Consider the following 23,981-nt stretch of genomic DNA (forward strand, 5'->3'; position numbering starts at 1 on the left):
CAAACATAAAGTGTTTGTATTCTAAGGATGAATAGATGCTCCTCACAAAGAAGGATGTAAGACATCAATTTTATTTTCAACAGGTTATTTTTTGGTGACCTTCCTCATAATCCCATACCATTTAGTTTTGAAAAGCACCTGAAGAAATTATCTGATCCAGCCCTGGTCTTCAAGGAGCAGTGACATGTCCCTATTTTGTAGTCTTGGTGTCTGTTATCCAGGAAGCATGTGTGCAAACTCAAGCTCAGACAGCTAGTAGAAAGCAGATGTCAACTGTGTGTTTTATAAATTGTTTAATATAAACGCATTTTCATGTGAAGAAATAACCTATTTTTAATTTGTCTTAGTTGGCCGATCTTGCACTGGAACATTAGTAGTTTATTTGACTGATAAAAATGATCATCCACCACAAATTAATAAAGAAGTGACCATTTGTCAGAATAATGAGGATTTCGCTGTTCTGGCACCTGTAGATCCAGATTGGCCTGAAAATGGACCACCTTTTCAATTCCGTCTGGTTAATTCTGCAAGCAAAAACTGGGTTATAGAAGAAAAGGATGGTATGTAATTATGCTAAATTTTATAATCAACAGGGATTTCAGATGGGTAATGGTCCTTTCACCTTAGTTTATCATAACAAATACATATTCATTTTAGGAAATTATTTTATTGATCCTGAAAACAACAATAATTTGTTTATTAAAAAAAATTAATGTCATTATGGTAAGCTTAGACTCTTGTTCTGAATGTCTTTTAAGAAATCATATAAGTCCCATTTAAATTAACATTTGAGTAATATGGTAAGTGTAGGTTAGTTTAATATCAGCATAAAGCTACATCAATTATTTTTCTGGCTCTTCTGGGAAATCAAAATTTTTTTAAGAAAATGAAAAATTAGAGTTTTTATTCTAAATTGATTCCTGCCCACTAAGAATATCAAGTAGAATAATATTGTATATATTTTCTGTTTTTTTTTCCCCTAGGTAAAACTGCCATTCTTCGTCAACGGCAAAATCTAGATTATAACAGTTATGTTGTGCCTATCGAGATAAAAGACAGACATGGTTTACTTGCAACACATATGTTATCAGTGAGAGTATGTGACTGTTCAGTTTCATCTGAGTGTAACCTGCCTGCTAAAAATCTAAGAGACGTTAGACCAAATGTAATACTTGGAAGATGGGCTATTCTTGCTATGGTGTTGGGTTCTGTATTGTTATTATGTAAGTATATTAAGTATCATTATCTAGAATGTGTTAGCTGAAATTTTACCTAATATTTTTTAAACATGGCTGTTTTTTATATTAATAAATAGCTTTTGGCAAGTGTGTTCTTTTAAAAATATTGTATCTATTTTATGTCTTGGGGCTCCGAGTGATAGAAGAAACACATCAATAACAGCAGATTAAATTTAAAGTAAGTTTCAGAGGTGGTAGCCTTAGTCCTTCAATAGTTATCTGTGAGACATTGGGTACATTATTTCCTCTTTCTTGAACTCATTTTTCTGTATGTAAAAGGAAGAGGCTGGATAAAAGTATTAAGATTCTCTCCATACAAAATAATATAGTCCTTCAACCAGCCAAGTTTATTTAGGGGATACATACATACAAAAATAATTTGTGAAAGCAGAGGTATTCCAAAATTTGCTCTGATAGTTTTATTCCATAATGAAGTGATTTAGCATCATCATAAGACTTCCATGAGTACAAAATGGTCATATGAGGCACTGAGGAAATGTAATACATGCAAAGATGCTAACAACAGTTTGCATTCTGCAAACTGTTATTTGGAGGTGCAAAAGTAATAGAAACACTGCCCACACATAATTAAGCCTGCCCTTTTCACTCTCTCTTTCTTTCTTTCCTTTTCTTTTTCTTTCTCTGTCTCTCTCTGACTCCAAAGAACCCATTTGAATATACAAATAATCTATAATCTTTACAGTATCCTAATTCATTGATCTGAGTTTCAGATTAAACTGGATATTCCGTTTAGCACTGTATTAGTTGGCACACACTTTCAAAACTGGACATCGATTTTATGTGCTTGCCTTTCTTGTTTGTATTTATGCCTCATGTTCTTTGTTTTGTTATTCTAAGTATGTTCTGTATGGTTTTAACTACTAATGATGCCATCTTAAATTTCAGTTAGATAAAGTTACCATTTCAATGTTGAGGAAATTAAAAATACATGTAAGTTAATTTTGGCCATGGGAAGAGAGCTATTATTCATCTTTCTAAGCTACAAGTAGTATAAATATATTTTAAAATACTCTGTTTTTAAATCTTGTGACCCAAAGAGCTCGATTTGTGTAATGAATTTTTTAAAAACATATGCAAGAGAACTTTAAAAAGTCGTGTAATCAAATGACTTAATGTCTGTGTTTTATTTTAATTTTTTTTTTTTTAGGTATTCTGTTTACATGTTTCTGTGTCACTGCTAAGAGAACAGTTAAGAAATGTTTTCCAGAAGACATAGCCCAGCAAAATTTAATCGTATCAAATACTGAAGGACCTGGAGAAGAAGTAACGGTAAATCAGATTTAATTCCTTTGAATTGTATGGTGAATCAGTAATGATAGATTATAACACAACAATGTCAATGATAATATCACTTATGTTTATTGAGCACTTACTAAGCTAAGCAGAATTTCAAGTGGCCTCAATGTTTTTAAATCATTGAAAACTCCCAATTCTACAGGGCTACGGCTGTCACAACAAACGGAATGACTTAAACAATAGAAAAGTATTGTTTCACAGATCTGGAGACTAGAAATCAGAGATCAAGGTGTTGGCAGGTCCATGCTCCCTCTGAAGGAACTGCGAATGGGATCTGTTCCGGGATTGTCTCCTAGCTTCTGGCAATTTCCTGGGTTATGACAGCGTAAATCAAATCTTTACATGGCATTCTTCCTGTGTGCATGTCTGCATCCAAATTCCTCCCCTTTATAAGGATATTGGTCATATTAGCTTAGGGACGCACCCTAATCCCATAAAACCTCATCTTAACTAATTATATCTACAATGACCCTATTTCCAAATAAGTTCACATTCTGAGTTACTGAGGGTTAGGACATATGAATTTTTAGGGGACTCAGTGCAACTCATCACACCTATGATACTCTTCTTCTGATTTTATGTATGAGGAACAGAGAGGCACAGCAGGCAAGTGATTTGCTTATGGTGGAAAAAAAATGAAAACGAATTGTGAGATTCCATTTTTAAAATTCACTTTATCACTTTAACTTTTCTTTTAGGAAGCAAATATTAGACTCCCCATGCAGACCGCCAACATTTGTGACACAAGCATGTCTGTCGGTACTGTTGGTGGCCAGGGAATCAAAACACAGCAAAGTTTTGAGATGGTCAAAGGAGGTTACACTTTGGATTCCAACAAAGGAGGTGGACATCAGACTTTGGAGTCCGTCAAGGGAGTGGGGCAGGGAGATGCGGGCAGATACACGTACACGGACTGGCAGAGTTTCACCCAACCTCGACTTGGTGAAGTAAGTTCCACTGTCTTCGAGGTCCTATTAAATGGAAGTTAAATGCTAGTTATAAATCAGAATTTCCCAAAAGTTTTACCCTCATCTGCGTGAAATTCAACATGTTTTAAAGGTTGAATTATCATAGATGTGAATGTCTGGTTTAAACCCAAAGGAAAAAAAAAATTATCTTTGAAAATTCACCTTTTAAAATACAGTTCACAAAACTTTATCTAAAAGTGTCATATGTAGATGTGTTTACAAAGGATAAAATGTTGATAGCCTCTTCCCTAAAAATTAAAAGAAAAACTACCTGGAATGAATTATTTATTACAGATGAATGAATGGATCATAAATTATAAACATTTCTCAGTGTGCTTGAGTTCTTTGTGTGGTTATAAAGTCCTGGCTATCAAAATCAACCAGAGACATTGTTGAGCTTTTGAGTCTTAGTTCCTTGTTTTGTTTTATATTCAAATTAATCAGTATAGGTTTGATATTAGCCAGTTTACTGTATTACACGATTACAGTTATATAGTAGTGTATAAACATAAGAATCATAGCCTATATTCGTTTTCCTCAAATATGTGAAGAAGCTACAAAGGAAAATTTCAAATATACATGTCTTATGTGCAAATGGGAAATAATAAATTAGTTGTGTAATATATGCGTAGTCTTAATTTTTATAAATGTACTCACTAGAAGCATTTATTTATTTGCTATATTTGAAGAGTGAATATAATACAGACCAATCCTGTGCATTTTTTATATATAGGAATCCATTAGAGGACACACTCTGATTAAAAATTAAACAGTAAAAGGTAAATCAAAGACATCATTTTTCTGCTAATATATTTAGGTGTTTTTTAAAAAATAATAAAATGTGCTCTTTTTTGATACAGAAGGTGTATTTGTGTGGACAAGACGAGGAGCATAAACATTGTGAAGACTACGTTCGTTCGTATAACTATGAAGGCAAAGGTTCTCTGGCCGGCTCAGTAGGCTGCTGCAGCGATCGTCAGGAAGAAGAGGGACTGGAGTTTCTAGATCACCTGGAACCCAAATTTAGGACATTAGCAAAGACATGTGTCAAGAAATAAATGTGCCTTTTAGTAGCATAACATCCACAGCTGAATAAGTAGGAGTTTATTGCATGCAGAATGATAGCAGCATCTGCTAATGTTTTTTGTTTATGGAGGTAAACTTCATCGTGTATAGGTAAGGGTACTATAAATATGAGACTTCCCTAAATTCTCCTTGTCTGGTATAACGTCTATGTTCTCTAGAAATCAAGCTTGTGTTTGCTAATTTTCTTTTATATGCATGTGCATATTGCCCCTTTCAGGACTGTACTGTACACTTTCTTGCACCTTGTATTTGAAAACTGATGTTACTTTTTGTGCTATGGAAGAGCATTTGGGAGAGCTGGGTGCTACAGAGGCCAGTGAAAGATGAATTTGCATTGTAGATGTACGAATTAAATATTTTCTTCAGAATCTTGGGAAGAATTATGTTCTTAGAAAATATTTGCTTTGGTGTCAGATAATTACATTCTCTCCACCTGTGTGGTTTGAAAAGGACTTTTAAGTATTCTTCAGTGCGGTCGTCAGTTTGGTGAATAAGCTCATTTCTCTTTTACACTATTGTACTCCTCAGAGCAGTGCTCCCAGCATTGTTTTTTTTTTTTTTTCAGGATCCTTCAGAGCTCATTCCTTAGACCTCTGCCCATGTGGATGTGTTATGAGGTTCCTCCAACTTCTAGGCTTATTGGAAAGATAAGGACCAGAACAAGCTCACAGCAAAAGTGAAGGGCAGAGATTTTATAAAGATTACATGAGAAGATTTCCGTGAAAGAATTGCAACCCTGAGGTCCATGGGTTAGACTCACAGATATATTTTGTTTGCTCATTATGGTTTACTAGTAACATTTAAAAGATATAAATACCTTGGCAAAAACATTCACTCTTGAATTTGAAATAGGCTTGCCATATCTGTGGCTGTCACCTGCCATTTCCAAGCATCTGGACAACTAGCCCTGATGGCATTAGGCTGCAACTCTGATATACAGAGATTAACACCTTGAATATGTCCAAAGTTGAATTACCATCTGTATTAAAACTTAAGACTTAGTCTAAATTTATAGTTACTTTAAGAAAATAGACAGTCAGAAATAGGGACTAGAAGATATATGTTACAAAACTGAAATCTATTACAGCAACACTTACCAAAGATTTGTGGAATGCTGAATAAATGAATACACACATTCATAAATCATTTTGAAGGTATAACATTTTAATAGGATAGCATATTTTATTAATCTAAAAAGAAACTGAATATTTAAATAGTATTTTTGTAGTCATTTGTGGCAAACGATATAAATCTATAAACAATAAGGGTATGGAAATTTATCATCCAGGAAAAAAAAAAAACACAACCACATCTATTAACTAGTTAACTATTTTTAAAAATGAGTGGCTTTTTTTAAAAAAAATGTTGTGACTAGTCTTCTTATTCTCAGTTCCAAATTAAAGGCACTTCTTGTGAAATTGAATATGGGATCAGAAGAAAGAAGTAATTTTAATAAGTCAGATTTTATTTTATAAGGTGTCCATAATATGTAATTTTTATAACCATTATAAAATATTTCTGTGGTCATGCAATTTTTGTTTTCTGATGTACGGGTTGCTCTGATAATAATATAAATTCTAAAATTTTAAAATATAAATTTGGACATTTATCATAATAAGTTATATTCTTGAATGTATGTATATAATATCCTTGGAGCAATTAAAAATCATTAACTGAACCTTAACTTTAATTGTACTTTTATGTTCAGATATAAATTTTCTTTTCTATAATTAAGCAAGTATAAAAGAAACATGAAGACAAACAAACATATGTAAGTTAAATTTCAGCTAATGATTTGTAATTGCTCCAAGAACAATTTGTACCTACATTCAAAAATGTAACAATTAATATGCAGAGGTAGATACCTCAGTCAGCAAGAGAAGATACTCTAAAAACATTAGAAAAAATATTAGAAAGTATGGGAAATAAATATGCATTAAACAGTTTTAGCTATGTAAAATATTTTCAGAATATCATTGAAGTTTATCTGAGAGAAACTTTGACTGTCTTTTGGTTTACTTAGGCAATTCGAATCATTCTCTGTTTACTCCCAAAATTAAATGTTAATTGTATGATTGATAAAATGTGTGAAACCCTATCAGACTGCTTACAAATTTCATTTGTTAATAAAAGATTTATTTCATTGATTTATTTTATATAACTTAATTGTCAGTTAATTGTCAATAAGTTAATAGTTACGAATGGCTTTTCTAGAATTAAATTGGTATTGAGGAAGATATACAATTAAATTTTTCTTATCTTGTTTCAGATCTCAAATAATTCATGTGAAAAAGTCTCATGAGAACACCCAGCATATGTGAAAATCAATGTAATTTCATAAGTGAGCTTCATTATGCATTTTCTAATCTTACTGAACTTCTGCTTTCTCCTGCGTTTATTAAAAGTATTTCATAAAACTTGACATCTATGCATATGTTTACTGTCAAAATGTCATATGCTCTGTTATTGAGAAAATGCTCAAAATAGATGTCTTAGAGCCAAATACTTCCATTATCACAAAAAAGCTAACTCCCTTTTCATTGTATGCTAGTCAGGAAAGTTCTGTACAAGTTGAAAAACCTAAATGAAATTAGAGTAATGAAACAAACAATGTACATTGCTGCATTTTTCTACTCTCTTTTATTTGCTTTTCTAATAAATCCTAAGGAGCGTTGCATTTGACTAGACACTGCATTTGTCTTTCTATGTTTGTAGGAAAAAAGAAAATAAAGAATTCTAGCAGGAGAAAACATTACTAAGAATGGATAGATTCTTGCATATTTTACAGGGTCCAATAAAATTAAGTTAGCATACTTTTTCAAAACTTTTCGTAAGAATAATGTTTACATAAAAAATAAAAATCACATATATATTACCTCAAATCCTTACTACCAAAGCCAAAATACTACTTTTAAATAGACAAATTTAAGTGTATTCGAAGCATTATTAAAAGAAATTTGTGAAGTACCTTTATAATATATATTTTATAAAGCTAAGTCTTTTATTATTTTAAGATATTCACTTCTTAAAGTAAATTTTTTGATTATGGAAATAAAATATCCTTTAATAAAGCAATCTACGGAGTTAGCAGTTGTTTATTCCCTAACTTCAGAGAAAAAAAAACAATGAAAGACAAGTGTGGTTTTCCTGTGGTCTGCATTTGCCTGAGAATACATAGGATTTCAAAATTTTAAAAATGTGATTGTCAGTGTGCAACAAGTTGATACCTGTAACTGTGGAATTCTATTTGTCTGTATCTAGAGACTTTTAAATGTTAAACCATGGGATTATTAATACTAAAAAAAATCTCAAGGCTTCATTTGAGATATGTGAAGTTTTAATTTACCTAAAATTAATGTCATTTTCTACCAGGTAAAGTTTAAGAAAAACTAAAAGAAGCCCTCTAATGAAAAGCGGAAATGAAAGGGTTTTCTTACTTGGCTTTGCCTCCCCTAAAAGATACAGAATATTTGGCACTGAGTGGTTAATGAGATTTGCATAGTTCAAAATCTCTCTTAAAATCCAAGTTTCTAAAGATCTTCCATCCATAGTAGCTATCCTGCAAAAGGGATGTGCTATTGTCCTATACCCAAGATATTTCCCACCTCTTTGAGATCTATACTAAAACTCAAGGGCACTGGTTCTTGAAGCATAATTCCTGGACTAGCTGGCTCAGCTGTAAGGTCTTTTAGACCATATGGCCCCATGGACGCCATGTTAGCCTCTGTGACCTGCATGGATGCTCCATATGAGTTCCTGGAAAATCTAGAGTAACTGGAAGACCATGAAAAGAGGAAGAAATGATCAACCCCTGTGTCTGCTTAACTTTAAGACATTCTCTATTGTTCCTTATTCCTGCCCCAACTGATAAGGCCATTGGACTTGGTAACCGACCTTGGTCAAACTCATGACTCCACACCCTATGACCCTCTCCCAGCTTGCAAAACATCACCCTAAAGTTACTTCTGTAACTTTCCATTCTTCTATCCCTCTGCCCTCCACTGACTCTCTTTTCAGGCTCGGCTTGCCCACACCCAGGTGAATAAACAACCATGTTCCTCACACGAAGCATGTTTGGAGGGGTCTCTTCATTCAGCTCACGTTTTAACATTTGGTGCTGAAACCCAGGACGAGGGAACTCCTACGGGAGACCAAACTCCCTGGTCCTGTTCTCCTTGTGCTGCCTCCATGAAGAGAACTACCTATGACGTGGGTTCATCAGACCAGCCACAGACCCACTCACCATCCTCAAATTGGGTAAGCAGTTTGCCTCAACCCTTCTCTTTAGCCCTTCTCGCTACCTGCCAGCTTCCTTCTCCTATCAGTTTCATTTTTCTCTTCCTTTCAGCAGAGACAAGAAAGACAGGACTGTTCGTGAGGATCATGATTGGAAAAAATCCTGTGTAGGTCACAGAACTTGAAAGACAGACTGATCATTGTGGAGACATCTACTTCGGTCACTGGCACTCACAGGTGATGAATCAGACCAAAGTTTAGTCTGGGACGCCTGCTAAGCTGCTTAGTCATGCAGTCACTTTCTTTGTATCCGCCACTCTTCTTAAACTGTGGGCAATCTCCCGCCCTCCACGCCTCCCTCCTGTCCCTTACTCTGCATTCTGAAAAACCTCAAGCCTCTCCAGCTATTACGTGAACTAAAACATAAGTATCTTATTTTCTTTTGCAGTACTGGTTGGCCACAATATAAATTGGGCAATGGCTCTAAATGGCCAGAAAATGGTACCTTCGATTTTTTTGTGCTGTAGGATCTAGACAACTTATTTGGTAAAATGGGCAAATGGTCTCAAATTCCCTAGTCCAGGCATTTTTATTACACTCCAATACCTCCCTAATCTCTGCTCCTTCTCTCTCTTTTGTCTGTCCCTCCTGCCTCTGCTGGTGACCCAAAATCCTCCTGTCCATTGACCCGTCCAACCTTTCTCCTCCCCGGCTGCCCAAACCAGGCCCTAATCCAGGATCTAACCCACCCCCTCAGCCTTCCTCCTCTTCCTCTGCCCACAACCCACCTCCTTATGCCCCTCCTGTCACCTCCCCACCTCAAAAGCGATCAGACTTACAGTTTAGTCCCGTGACTACCTCCTCTGTCCCTGCCCAACAACTCTCCCTTTGAGAGGTGGCTGGAGCCAAAGGCACAGTTAGGGTACACTTTCCTTTCTCTTTATCCAATCTTTCCCAATCGGCCAACAGTTAGGCTCCTTTTTATCAGATCCTCCAACACTTAACCCAGTCCTATAGTCTCACCTGGAGTGACTTACTTAAATGTCACCTTTACTTCTACTCTCACCCCTGAGAACACTTAATATGCACTTCATTACCCAATCTGCCCCCTATATTAGGGAAAAACTTCAAAAACTAGAATCTGGCCCTCAAACCCCACACCAGGAAGTAATCAACCTCAACTTTAAGATATTTAATAAACAAGAAGAAGCTGCCAAGCTGTAATGAATTTCAGAATTACAAATGCTTGCCTCCAGCTGTAAGACAGAGCCCAGCCTCTCCTTCAGCTCACAGAAGTTTCAGACTGCCAAACCCACAGAGTCCAGCCTTCTCTTCAGGACCTCCTCCCCGAAAGCCTTGCTTCAGATGCCGAAAACTGGGCTACTGGGCCAAGGAAAGCCCACAGCCCAGGTTCCTCCTGAGCCCTGATCCATCTGTCCGGGCCCCCAAGGAAAGTTGGCCTGTCTGACTCACGTCGTGGCTCCTCGGCGTGGTGGCTGAAGACTAATGCCGCCTGAACATCTCAGAGGCCCCCTGGACTGTCACGGATGCCGAGCTTTGGGGTAACTCTTACAGTGGAAGGTAAGTAATCCCCTTCTTAATCAACACAGGGGCCACCCGCCCCACGCTGTCTTCTTTTCAATGACCTGTCTCCTTGGCCTCCATCACTGTTGTGGGAATTGACGGCAAGGCCTCCAGGCCTCTTCGAAGTCCCCAAGTCTGGTGTCAATTAGGCCAGCACTCCTTTCCACATTCTTTCCTAATCATACGCACTTGTCCAGTTCCCCTGTTAGGCCGAGATACCCTAACAAAATTGTCTGTCTTCTTAATTATTCCTGGGTTACAGCCACACCTCACTGCCGCCCTCCTCCCCAAACCCATACCTCCCTCAATGGCTCCCCTTACACCCCCCATCATCATCCCCTTAAAACCTGACCACCCTTACCTCACCCGGCGCCCGTACCCCATCCCACAACAGGCTTTAAAAGGCCGAAAGCCTGTCATCAGTCATCTACTGCAACACGGCCTTATAATTCCTACAAGCTCTCCTTACAGTTCCCCTTTCCTACCTGTCCAAAAAACCAGACAAATTCTACAGACTAGTCCAAAGACCCCCGCCTCATCAATCAGATAGTACTTCCCAGCCAGTTGGTTGTACCAAACCCCTATAGCCTACTGTCTTCCTTACTCCCTTCCACACTCACTATTCTGTTCTTGACCTCAAAAATGCTTTTTTTCTAAAGCCCTCCCTTATTACTAGCAGCCTTAAAAAATGTCAATAGCAGGTTTTGCCTAGATAGGCACTTACTCTGTCTCTCCATTTACCCCCGCACCTTGCTCCTCAGACTCACCTCCAGACCTCTAGGCCTGTCTGCTCATACCAAATCTTGTTAATGAAAGTGAGTGGATATTTATAGATACCACCTGCTTCCACATACACCATGAAAACAAGAGCTCTCCCTCCACACAGTTACCCTACCAAACCGCGCTACAACGTTAATAGCCGCAGCCCTTGCTGGTTCCCTTGGCTTTTGGGTCCAAAGCCCCAGCCCCCTCAGAACACTTTCTCATCTTGTCAGTTTACACTTTCAGTTCTTTCTAAGCCAAGGACCGTTTTTTCTCTGTGGTTCTTCTTACCTCCGCCTTCCTACCAACTGGACAGGCACTTGTAGCCTGGTTTGCTTATTCCCAAAATTCAGTTTGCCAACAGGGACACAAGCCTCCCTGTTCCTCTTGTGGCCCCTACACGACATAAGCGGGTCATTTCATTGGTCCCCTTACTTGTAGGGATAGGAATTACCACTGCTCTTGGTACAGGCATAGCAGTGAGCTGTGATTGTACCACTGCACTCCAGCCTGGGTGACAGAATGAGACCCTATCTCAACTAAAAATCAAAAACATTAAAGTCAGAAGCCTGACTTTGTAGGAAGCCATTATTAGGAGTGAGGAGACTGGGATTCTTCTGTTAACTTGCTGTGTGATCTTTGTTAAGTCATTGAACCTCATTTACCCCAATTCTTCAACTCTAAAAAGAATTTGTTATTTTATAAACCAAACTATGGTGTTCTTTGAGGTAGAAATAATGTTGTATTCATCATTGTATTCTCCCTTATAACTGTGCTCGACAGGTGTTTTGTTTATTATGGCATTTAATATTTAATTGTTGCACTAATTAAATTTTTAAATAAAATACCTTCCCTAAATATACACATTTTTAAATTAAGCACACCATTTTCATCACTTTTGTTTCACGTTTCTACACAAAAATGATCTAGTAGATGTGATTCTTTAAGTCTGAGAGAGTTAATATTTGGTTGTATTCTTCTGTCCTGAGGTATGTTCTCATTTTACAGCTAATGAAAATAAAGGTAAATAAAAATAAATAAAACTTTTTTCCCATTAATTAATTCAATGATGTTCATCACAATTCAAAACTGTCTTAATGCCTACTTCAACAGAGTATAGAATGCCTACTTCAGTAGACTTCAGCATGAGTAAAGGTGAGTTTAAACAGAACATCACAGAGCGTTCAGTATGAACAAAGATAATTTTATGGTTTTGCTGTATATGAAAAATGGTGATTCCATATTCAAATTGACTGAGGTGAAATTCTGCTGCTCCATGTTGTAGGCTACATAAAAAGTTGATTTTTTGTTTGTTTGCTTGTTTGTTCTTAGGGATCTCAATGAATCAGCCAGGACTTGCATTAGTCTGCTGATAACAGAAATGGGTGGCTTAAGGTAAAAGTTCATTTTTATTTAATGTTAAACAAGTTCAGAGTCTTTGATTGTTATTAAGGCTTATTCATGGCAACAATATCTCAGGAGGCTTCTCTTTTTCTGCCCAACTATCTTTTTTAAATTAAATTTAATTAATTAATTAATTAATTAATTTTGAGACTGAGTCTTGCTCTGTCGCTAGGCACTAGGCTAGAGTGCAATGGTATGATCTCAGCTCACTGCAACTTCCATCTCCTGGGTTCAAGCAATTCTCCTACCTCACCTTCCAAGTAGTTGGGACTACAGGCGCGCACCACCACGCCCAGCTAATTTTTGTATTTTAGTAGAGACCGGGTTTCACCATGTTGGCCAGGATGGTTTCAATCTCTTAACCTTGTGATTCGCCTGCCTTGGCCTCCCAAAGTGCTGGGATTTCAGGCGTGAGCCATCGCACCCGGCTCTGCCCAACTACCTTTTGTACCAATTGTTTCATAGTCTCAAGATGGCTAATGCAAGTCCAACCATTGTATCTGTATCTAAAACAGAAAGAGGCCAGGTATGGTGACTCACACCTTAATCCCAGGACTTTGGGAGGCTGAGGGGGGTGGATCACCTGAGGTTGGGAGTTCAAGACCAGCCTGGCCAACATGGTGAAACCCCATCTCTAATAAAAATACAAAAAATTAGCTGGGCATGGTGACAGGTGCCTATAATCCCAGCTTTACTCAGGAGGCTAAGTCAGGAGAATCACTTGAACTTGGGAGGCGGAGGTTGCAGTGAGCCGAGATCACACCATTGCATTCCAGTCTGGGCAACAAGAGCGAAACTCCATCTCAAAAATAAATAAATAAATAAATAAATAAATAAATAAATAGAAAAATAAAATAAAATAAAAATATTAAAAAAATCAGAGAAAGGAGGAACCCTTATTCTCAGAGCAGTCTTCCAGAAACTCCCCTCAACAACTTCTGCCCAGTATATACCTTTGGGAGCGCTGAGTAACTCATCCATTCCTATTTGCAAGGGAGAGTGAGAAATGCAGTGTTACAGCTGAGTTACAGCATAGTTATGACACAGCATGGTTACAGCATAGTTACAATAACTTGATTACAAAATCGAAGTATTATAACCTTGATTTTACAAAATTATACAAAATCAAACTATGGAAGATATTTAATAATGATGTCAGGTAATCTAGGCTAAATACTGTAAATATTCCTAACTGGTGTTACCCTGCCCCAGGTCTATGTTATTTGTAGCCAAATATTTATTCCTTATATAGTAGTTAAAGACTATGTGCTTAGAGTGGAGAAACACATGTTTTAATTGCCAAGTTTTATTAAATATAATAGAACAAAACCTTACTTTAACAATCACATAGGTCAGGCAAGTGTGGCTCATGCCAGTAATCTCAGCAGTCTGGGAGGCCGAGACCGGCGAATCATGAGATTAGGAGCTCGAGACCAGCCTAGCCAACAAGATGAAACCCCGTCTCTACTAAAAACACAAAAATCAGCAGGCCATTGTGGTGGGCACTTGTAATCCCAGCTACTTGGGAGGCTGAGGCAGGAGAATCACTTGAACCCAGGAGGCAGTAGTTGCAGTGAGCTGAGATTGCACCACTGCACTTCAGCCTGAGCGACAGAGCAAGCCTCTGTCTCAAAACAAAAACAAAAACGAAAACAAAAAGTCACATAAATTAAACCTTAGTTTTCTTCAGAGATTAAAACCTTATTACCAGGCCAGATATATCCTAAATTTGTAGTGGGGAGTGGTGGGGGTGATATGGGGAAGGTCATGGCTTTTACAATGGAAAGAATTTATGAATACATTGCTACATTAAAATCAGGACATTCCATCCCAAATACAAATTTGTGACTTATCTTGAAAAACTGAAAAGTCTGGTGACACTGAATCCATATTTTTGAAGGCCACCAGTTAGCTAGAGGTGACAGGAGGCTTTCCTTAGTGCCCTCTTCAGCTTGCCATTCATGTCACAGACAGCAAGGCTGTCAATTGCCGTTTTATCATGACACTTGTATAATGGTTTTCTGAAGGTAGATTTAAGAAGAAAAAAAGAGACATGTTTTCAGTACTATTATTATCTTTTCTGAAAAGTAGAATAATAAAAAAGGGCTGCTCTTTTCAATCAACCTGATGTATATTTTGATTACTTTCCTGTCCCTGAGGGCATTGAAGTTTGTGATTACATGAACGATGTGCATTTTCAATGTAAAATGAATTATGCTACCATTTGGGATATAATTTGCTTCTTTTTGTGTTCATTGTTTATGGTTTCCAACCCTTCCCTGCATCAGAGTATTAGTTCCATGTGAGTGGGGATCTTTGTGCCTGGAACTGTAAATGCTGTAAATGCCACATGGAGGGAACTCAATAAATGCTTGCTAATAAAATTTATTGAGCACCTACTATGGGCAAGCAGTAAGTAGTGCTTTCACAAATGTTATCTCTTTTAAAATATTAATAACAGGCCAGGTGCTATGGCTCATGCTTGTAATCCCAGCACTTTGGGAGGCCAAGGAAGGTCGATCACTTAAGTTTAAGAATTTGAGACCAGCTTGGCCAACATCATGAAATCCCATCTCTACTAAAAATACAAAGAAAAAAAAAGCCGAGTGTGGTGGCAGGTGCCTGTAATCCCAGCTACTTGGGAGGCTGAGGCGAAAGAATCACTGAAGCCTGGGGGGCAGAGGTTGCAATGAGTTGAGATCACATCTCTACACTCCAGCCTGGCAACAGAGTGAGACTCCGTTTCAAAAAAAAAACATTAATAACATACTTCCAAGGTTAGCTGCTATTATTTCTATTTAACAATAAGAAAATTGAGGCCAAGACACACTTAAACAAGATCAGACTTCCAGGTTTTCATACAAATTTAAATGCAAATCTAACCTATGATTACCACCATACCATCCCTTTGAATGACCTTCTCATTTTCACAACACAATAAAAGAAGATGTTTGTAGCTACTTAATCATTAAAAAATGTTTCCTATAAATTTGTGTTAAATATTTCACATATTCACATTCTTCTACAATATTCATTTTGATCATTAGCTGATAAAATTTCTTTGAGAAGGAAAATACAACAGTCTTCCACCCAATCTCAAAACTCTAAGAATGTAAATTGGTACAGCTCTTATAGAATACAGTGTGATGTTTCTCCAAAAAATTAGAAATAGAACTACCATGCAACCCAGCAATTCCTATGCTGGATATACATACAAAAGAAATTAAATTAGCACCTTGTAGAGGTAACTGCACTCCCACGTTCACTGCAGCATGATTCACAATAGCCAAGATATGAAAACAAGCTAAGTGGCCACTGATGAATGAATGGATAAACTAATCATAGTGTATATACACACTCAGAGTGGAATATCATTCAGCCTTTAAAGAGAAGGAAATACTGCCATTTGCTGCAACATTAGTGAACCCAGAGTACATTATGCTAAGTGAAATTAGCCAGACACAGGCAGAAAAATAGTGTAGGAGCTCACTTCCATGTGGAACCTAAAACAAAAGTCAAACACACAGAAACAGAGAGCAGAGCAGTGGTTACAGGTTGGGGAGGAGGAGGAAACGGGAAGAAGGAGACTAAGTGGTACAGATTCGCAGCTAGGTGGGATTTAGAAGTCTAGAGATCTGGTATGCAGCACAAGGATTTTAGTTAATGATATAGTATTGTTAAAACTTTGCAAAGAGAGTAAGTTTTAGGTGCTCTTACACACACACACACACACACACACATACACAGCAACTATGGAAAATGATGAATAAGTTAATTTACTTGACTGTAATAATCATTTATGTATGTCAAAGCATCACGTTGTATACCTTAATTACATACAATAAACAAACAAAATGAATCAAAATAATTAATAGATTAACACTACGAATAACTTATAACTATCTGAGATGATGGATATGTTAGTCTGGTTTGATCGTTCCACAATGCATACATGTATCATACATCACATTGCACCCCACAAATATATACAATCATTATTTGTCAACTAAAAATAAAAAGTTTTAAAAAAGAATCAATGGGTTAAACAGATGGATTGCTTTCATTTGGAATTGCTCTATCCACATACTAATAATAATCAAGTTTGCTTGTGCAGACCAATGCCTCTTTCGAATTCCATGCTCATATTGCTTACTTATTATTTCCAGTTGGATTGCCCACAGAAATATCAAACTCAGTATTTTCAAAATAAATTTATTTAACTACCTCACAAACTAGCACTTTCCTGTTATCCCTGTCTTTGTTACTAACAATATCATCTGTGAACTCTCTAACCATGTATCCATTCCAGAATTCTGCAATTCTCTGCACATATGAAGAATAAGAAATTAATGCACTCTAGAATAGACAGTTTTATCAATTAATGAATGACAATGCTTTGGTTATTTTCAGTAACAGAGGCACATAGCAAAGACTGTGTGCACACGAGAGGTTCAAGTGATTTTTCCTACATTGGAAAGTCGGGGGCAGCACCCTGAGCAAGGTGGAAGGGGGCATTTAAGTTGAAGTAGAGGAAAGGACTCTCGAATCAAACAGAAACAAAAAATAATGCAAAGAGAAACAAAATGAGTCAACATACAAGGACCGTGAGAGTCCAAAAACTACAGGTGGAAAACCAGTATTTTAGAGGTAGCGTTGGAAGAGGCAGCATCTTTTGTAGAGCAGGGAGACCGATTAAGATGGTGCAGATGAGAGGTGAGGGACTGCAGACAGCAGTAACCTGTAGACTGAGGGTTGTGAGGTGGAGGCAGAGAGAGGGTCTAGGATGACTCCCTAGTTCCCTTCCTGAGTAAGTGGGAGAATCATGAAATCATTAACTACAATGCAGTTTCTGTTATGGAAAAGTAATGGTGCCAGTTTGGGATATTTTGACCTTGAAGTATTTGTGAGAGTTTCAGGCAGATACTTTCTGTCTCTAAGTTGGAAATAAGAGACATACCAAATGCCTCCCACCTTGTAATTACCGAATATCCATTTAATCCTTCCCCAAATACTAAAAGCTCCTTTAGGGCAGGACTGCTTTTTATTTAGTTTTCTACTTAAAAAAAAAAAAAAAAGAAAAGAAAAGCATTTGAAGCTACTGAACATGGGCTGGAAGCTGAGAATTCAGGCTCAGCCAAAGCGGAAGGCCATGGCTAGGGAAGAGAGAAAGTAGCAGAATGTTTAGCAATTGTGTGGGGCTGCAGTGGCAAAGTCAGGGGCTTGAGGGATTTCGTGTACTTCTGGTTTTCCCTTCAAGGCATGTATTGTGTTCTAAAGCTTTATGAAGTAGGAAGCTGACACTCTAAGCCAAATCACTGTGATAAGCAGAAAAGAGTTTCCCGTCTGTGGAGGAAATAAAGACCTACCAGGGGAAGGGATCAAAACAAAGTCACCAGGCTCTTGGCTAAAAGCTTTGAAAAGTAATCAGAGGTCTGCAATTTCAATGAGGGTGCTCAGAGAAGATCTCACTGAGAAGTAGACATAAGGATCAAAACCTGAAGAAGGTGAGGGAAAAAGCAGCGTGGCTATCCGAAGGAAGGTCATCTCACGTGGAAATGAAACGCCCAAGCAGGAGCATGACAGTGTCTTCACCAATCCGCAAAGAGCCCAAGGTGACTGGAGCATGGGTCATGATGGGACTGTAGAAGAGACCCATGATGGATTGTCTGGTCCCATAGACCACTGAAAATACTTTGGATTTCATCTAAAAAGATGAGAAACTTCTGGGCAGATGTTTAAAAATATTTTTATTTTGGAATAATTCCAGAAGTGTTTGAGTAGAGAAATGTCTTGATCCAACTTATTTATTAACAAGGACAGTCTGGCTGCTGGTTTGAAAATAGACCCAAGTGAGGAGTACTGGCAGCAGAAAGACCAATGAGGGATTCTTTTGAATAATCCAGGTGAGAGAAACAGTGGTTTGGACCAGGATAGTACTGATGGAGAGGGTGAGGACTGGGTGGATTCCAGGGATATTTTAAAGGTAAATTTGCTAAGATTTACTGACAGATTTGATTTAGAATATAAGAGGGGCCAAAGAAATCTGCAGAGATTTTGTCCTAAACAACATGAAGAATGGAGTTGCCATTAATTGAAAGGGAAAAAGATACTGAGGTGGAGAAGAAGATCAGGAACTCAGAACTGGAAACATAACTTTTGAAATTCCTACAAGGCATCCAAGTTAAGAATTTTTATGGGAAGTAGAAAGTTCAAGGGAGAAATCTGGGAGAGCATTTTGGAATTTCTGGCCATCAGCCTAGAGACAGTTTTTAAAATCAGAAACTGAATGAGATCAACAAAAAGTAAATGTAGATAAAAACATAACAAAGGTCCAACTTCTGAGTCCCGGGGAACTGTAATATTAAGAGATTAAGGAGAGAAAAAAGAATAAATAAGGTAGAGAAGGAAAAACAGAAGCCACATGAAGAGTGAGTTTTAATGATGGATGTACCAACTTTCTTTTGTTAGGACAATAAGATAAAGCTGAAAAATGACCATCAGATTTAACAATATGAAAGTCTCTGTCATCTTTGTAAGAACAATTTTGGTAAGAGATAGGGGTGAAAACCTGATTGGAAGTGGTTCAGAAGATGAGAGGAAAATAATTGAGGATAGTACATATAAAGCAGCTTTCCCCAGCATTTTTTTTTTTCTGTAAAACTGGGTAGAGGAATGGGGTGTGTTAGCTAGAGGAATAAATGAGATACAGAAAGGCAGATATTTATGCTGGTTTGGTTCACATGCTGCTGGAAAGACAGAGATGGATTCAACTCATGATTTAGGAGAGGAGGAGTGGAATTGCCAGGCAGTGTGCCTAAGCAGGTGGAAGCAGGTGAGAGTGAATGCACAAGTGAAGAAGGTGACCTTAGCTATGAACAGGGTGGTTCTTCCATAATATAGAGGAAAAAACCATATAGACAGCACAGAGGCAGGCAAGTGGGTAGATGTGGAGAAGCTTATAGAAGTTCTCCTTGATCATTTCCATTTTCTCTGTGAAACAGAAAGTGAGGTTAGTAATGGAAACTGAGGACAGAAGAAGATAAATAAGCAGTTTGAGTAGAGAGAAGATGGTATGAAAGTATTGTCAAGAAGAAAGGGGAAGCTAGTGGACTAGACAAGTAGAATAAGACTGCAGGGCAGTACGAAGGCTTATTTGAGGTACTAAGGATGAGCTTAACGTGAAACTACTCGGCCTGGATGTGAATTTATCTCTAGCCACTTTCAGCCATGCGTAGCAGCGAGCTAAGTGGAGAGTTAGATTGATCAGGGAGTAACTTTGACAAGAGAGAACAATGAAGCTATAAAGGACAGTAATAGAGTAGAGGTATATGCAAAGAGTGATTACTAGACATGCTATAATGGTTATCAGGAAACTTAAGCTGGATGAAGAGTGAAATGGGGCCATAAAAGGGGTGAGAGAAAGTAAAATGATAGAGTCTGTAGTTACTAGAGCAGTCTAAGATTTGTCGAAATTGAGATAATAGGAGGAGGGAGCTGTGAAAGTAGAAGTTGGTTGTCATGGGGTGGAATGCTTGAAATTGAGATTTCTGGAATTAGTTACAGTGCTTAGCAATAGTTAAGATCTAGAGTAGGATCATGGAGAAAATAGCTAAGGCAGTAATGGAGGATGACATTGAGTGGGAGGAACTCAAGGGACTGAGGGATGAGAGTGTGTGAGTTTTCTGTTGCTACTGTGATAAATTACGATAACACTTAGTGGCATAATATTTACTGTTTGTAACCAGATGTCTTCCCCATAATATTGTTCTTCACGTACCTCACATAGATGTCATACCTCACATAATGACAAAACTCATTAACTCATCATTATAAATCTATTGATTTGGTTGGTAACATAACGTAAAGCTTGCCTTCTCATTAGCTTCCATTATAATTATAGGCTACCAAAAATATTCATCTCCTGTTAATAGATGATGAGGGACTGAATCTGTATAGTTACCACTGCTCCTGAGACTATTTGGTTCATTTATCATCTTGGAATATACTTCAAACTGTCTTTTATTTGATGATTGTGTGTGACAAACTGAATAATAGCCATAGATGTTTACTATTGTTTATTATCTGGCTATATGTGACCATTAGGTTTCATAGCCCTTCCTGTTTTTGGAACAATGTTAATTTCTCTACCCATTTGGTCTATTAATAATTCCTTGCATTATTGCTTTCTGATTATAAGATAGAAACAGGTATTATATATACTAATACTTTATAAACATATAACTAATATGAAAAAAGAATATAGCATCAAATTTTTTCCTCTTCTATTTACTAAAATAAATGAGATTTAAACATCTTGTGATATATTAATTATTTTCTCCTTATTAACCCCTCACAACCTTAGCTTCTCATACTCATTTATCTTTACCTCCACAAAAAATTAGTTGAATGTGTTTAGAATGTGTATTTCTGTTTATATACTTTCTATTAAAATGCAGTAAATGATTTTTTTGTCTATTTAAATTTATATTGAACGTAGAAATAGTCTATTTTTAGTTATTTCACTGGGTTCTGCGTTTTTAAGATCCATTTATATTGCCATATGTAGGCAGTCTATGGGTTCTAACTTTGCACAGTGATCCAAGGGGTGGATCTGCCACCATAATTTATCTGCTCTCCAAGGATGGTAACCCAGATTGCTCCCAACTCCCTCTATGACAAACCATCCCTTCATAGATTCCAGCCAGAATTTCTCAATTTCTCAATTTCTTGGTTAGATAGCCAAGAGATAAATTGCTAGGCTACAGGCTATTCATATATTACCTTGAACAATCACTGTTAGGTTACTCTCCTGAACAATTTTATCAAGTTTATAATACTACCAAGAACGTACCAGGGTTCCCAGACACCCATAGTCCTATCAACATTTGCTATTAGCTTCCTGATTTTTGCCAAACGGGCATAGAAGGATATTTTATGACTTTAACGTGCCTTTTTTTCTGATTTCTTAAAATATACTTGATAGGCTTCAGATTCCTCTGTTGTAAGAATACGTCTAATTATACTCTTTCCCCGTCTTTTTCTGTTGAGCTTCTGTTGCTGTCCTACATGCCACATTCCGGTTGACATGTATTTTCTAGATATTTTGGCCTCATCTGTTTCAGTCATAACAAATCAAGTGTATCTGTTTTTTTATTCCTATCTGGTATATGCTCTGTAGGTTTTATTTCAAAAATCTTTTCCTACCTCTGTGTAACATTAATGTTCTCCTGTATTATTTTTCATTAACTTTATGTGTTTACCACTACAGTATACATAGAAATATAAAATTGGTTGTATGTGGTGTTAAGCAGGGGACCAATTTTATTTTTCTCCAATAGTGAATCTGTTTTCACAATGCCACCATTAAATAATTCCTTATTTTCTTCATGGTGTCTGGTGCCACTTTTATCAGATAGTGAGTATCTGTTTATATACTGGTCTCTCTGGAGTTCTAAGTTAAAAGTTATAAGCATATTTGTCTGTTCTTGTGCAAAAGCCATACTAGAAATTTTTGGCAGGCCCATCTCATATTTTATTAATATGCTACTATAATACAAGTCCAGCATATTTGAGATTAGACTAGGAACTCCCACCTTATTAAATGTGATCCAAGACATCACTTTAATATGCCAATAAATACTAGAATAGAAAAAGAAAAGCAAAGAATTGCTTGTCAGAAATGCTCAGTAGTCATTTATTTATTCATTTGCTCACTCATTCAGCAAATATTTATTAAGTATCTACTATGAATCAGGAATCATGGCAGTGCTGGGAATACGAGAGTGAACAAAAAAAGGTTACTGTAATCACAGAAATGTAGTCTTTGTTGAGAAGCAAACATTAATCAAATAATTATTTGAGCAAATTTTACATTGTAAGTGTGTCAAGTGCTCTAAGTGAGAGGCAGTGGTTTAATGGGGAAGGTCTGACCAGGTAGGGAAGAAAATAAAAGCTAAGATTTGTAGGATGGACAGGAGTTAACCAGGCCAGAGAGACAGAAGAAGGTTCTAGAAAAGAAGAAACGACATGTACAAAGCACTTATAGCAGAAAGAGGTTTGGGAGTGCAAGGGTTTGAAACAATGCAGATGCATTTGTATACAGCGATATTTGGAGGCAGGCCGGGTGCCGTGGCTCACGCCTGTAATCCCAGCAGTTTGGGAGCCAAGGCAGGCAGATCACCTGAGGTCAGAAATTTGAGACCAGCCTGGTCAATATGGCGAAACCCCATCTCTACTAAAAGTACACACACAAAAAAAATTAGCCAGGTGTGGTGGCAGAATGTATGTCCTGGTGGTTTGCTGAACTGCAGTAACTCTTAGTTTTCTTCTGCCCTTTCTGGCCGTATTTACGCATTCTCCTTGGCTGGTTCCTTCTGCTCTGACCTCTAAATATTATCGTGCCTCTAAATATTTTTTTTTTCTTGAGATGGAGTCTCACTCTTTCACCTAGGCTGGAATGCAGTAGCACAATCTTGGCTCACTGCAACCTCCACCTCCCTGGTTCAAGTGATTTTTCTGCCTCAGCCTCCTGAGTAACTGAGACTACAGGTGCTTGCCACTAGAACTGCCTAATTTTTTTTTTTCTTTTTTTTTTTTTTTTTTTAGTAGAAATGGGGGTTTCACCGTGCTGGCCAGGCTGGTCTCAAACTTCTGACCTCAGGTGATCTGCCTGCCTTGGCTCCCAAACTGCTGGGATTACAGGCATGAGCCACTGTGCCTGGCCTGCCTCCAAATATTGCTGTATACAAATACATCTGCATTGTTTCAAACCCTTGCACTGGCAAGGCAGCCAAGAGGCTATATGTTCTAGATTAGGTTAGGTTATCTCACAAAATGGTGAGTTTCTTATCTCTAGGTCCATTTAAGAAAAGTTACATTTCATAATCAATGAAATGATATTAACAAGTTTTATATTGATAATTTTTTATCCTTATAGAACACTCTGTATTTCATTTTGAAATTAATTTATGATTAATCTTCTCTTTTTTTTTTCCAAAGAAGTCGACATGATATAAATGTCAAATGAAGAGTATTTTTTATCCAATCTAGTTATTTTGTAATTCTCCAGGTGTTTTCCTTGAGGAAGTGTCCTTTCTGTCTTGTTCACCACTGCATTCCCTGTGCCCAGAACAATGCCTTAGACATACTAGATGCTCAATAAATACTTGCTGAATTAATTAGTAAAGCAAACAAATGAAAATTTAGTAGTTTTAAGGATACATTATTTCATTTCCCCGCTGGGGAAGAGGGAGGTTCATGTCAACTGCGTCTATTAAAGGCAGATCAGACATCGTGAACTGTCTCCAGTCACGTTCAATGAAATTGCCTCAGAATTCATTCATTGGCTTGTTTTAATTGAGTGTCTGCTAAATGAAAACTAGTCATA

At 37.3% G+C, this 23,981-nt stretch overlaps 1 protein-coding gene across 2 annotated transcripts in view; it reads left to right on the forward strand.

The window, feature by feature from the left end:
- The window catches only part of DSC1 (desmocollin 1), a 29,285-nt gene extending 22,529 nt beyond the window's left edge, over positions 1-6,756 (forward strand). The window contains exons 12-17 of one of the 2 annotated variants that reach the window (XM_010335471.3): positions 348-560; positions 984-1,223; positions 2,407-2,528; positions 3,254-3,502; positions 4,257-4,302; positions 4,384-4,446. In XM_010335471.3, coding sequence (XP_010333773.1) covers positions 348-560; positions 984-1,223; positions 2,407-2,528; positions 3,254-3,502; positions 4,257-4,292 — 860 coding nt within the window. In that variant the 3' untranslated portion in view covers positions 4,293-4,302; positions 4,384-4,446. Of the gene's footprint in view, positions 1-347; positions 561-983; positions 1,224-2,406; positions 2,529-3,253; positions 3,503-4,256; positions 4,303-4,383 lie in introns of both variants that reach the window. The other variant, XM_074383649.1, reaches the window with a different exon arrangement.
- The last annotated feature ends 17,225 nt before the right edge of the window (positions 6,757-23,981 follow it).

This window comes from Saimiri boliviensis, chromosome 13, assembly GCF_048565385.1.
Source record: "Saimiri boliviensis isolate mSaiBol1 chromosome 13, mSaiBol1.pri, whole genome shotgun sequence".
Lineage (NCBI taxonomy): Eukaryota > Metazoa > Chordata > Mammalia > Primates > Cebidae > Saimiri > Saimiri boliviensis.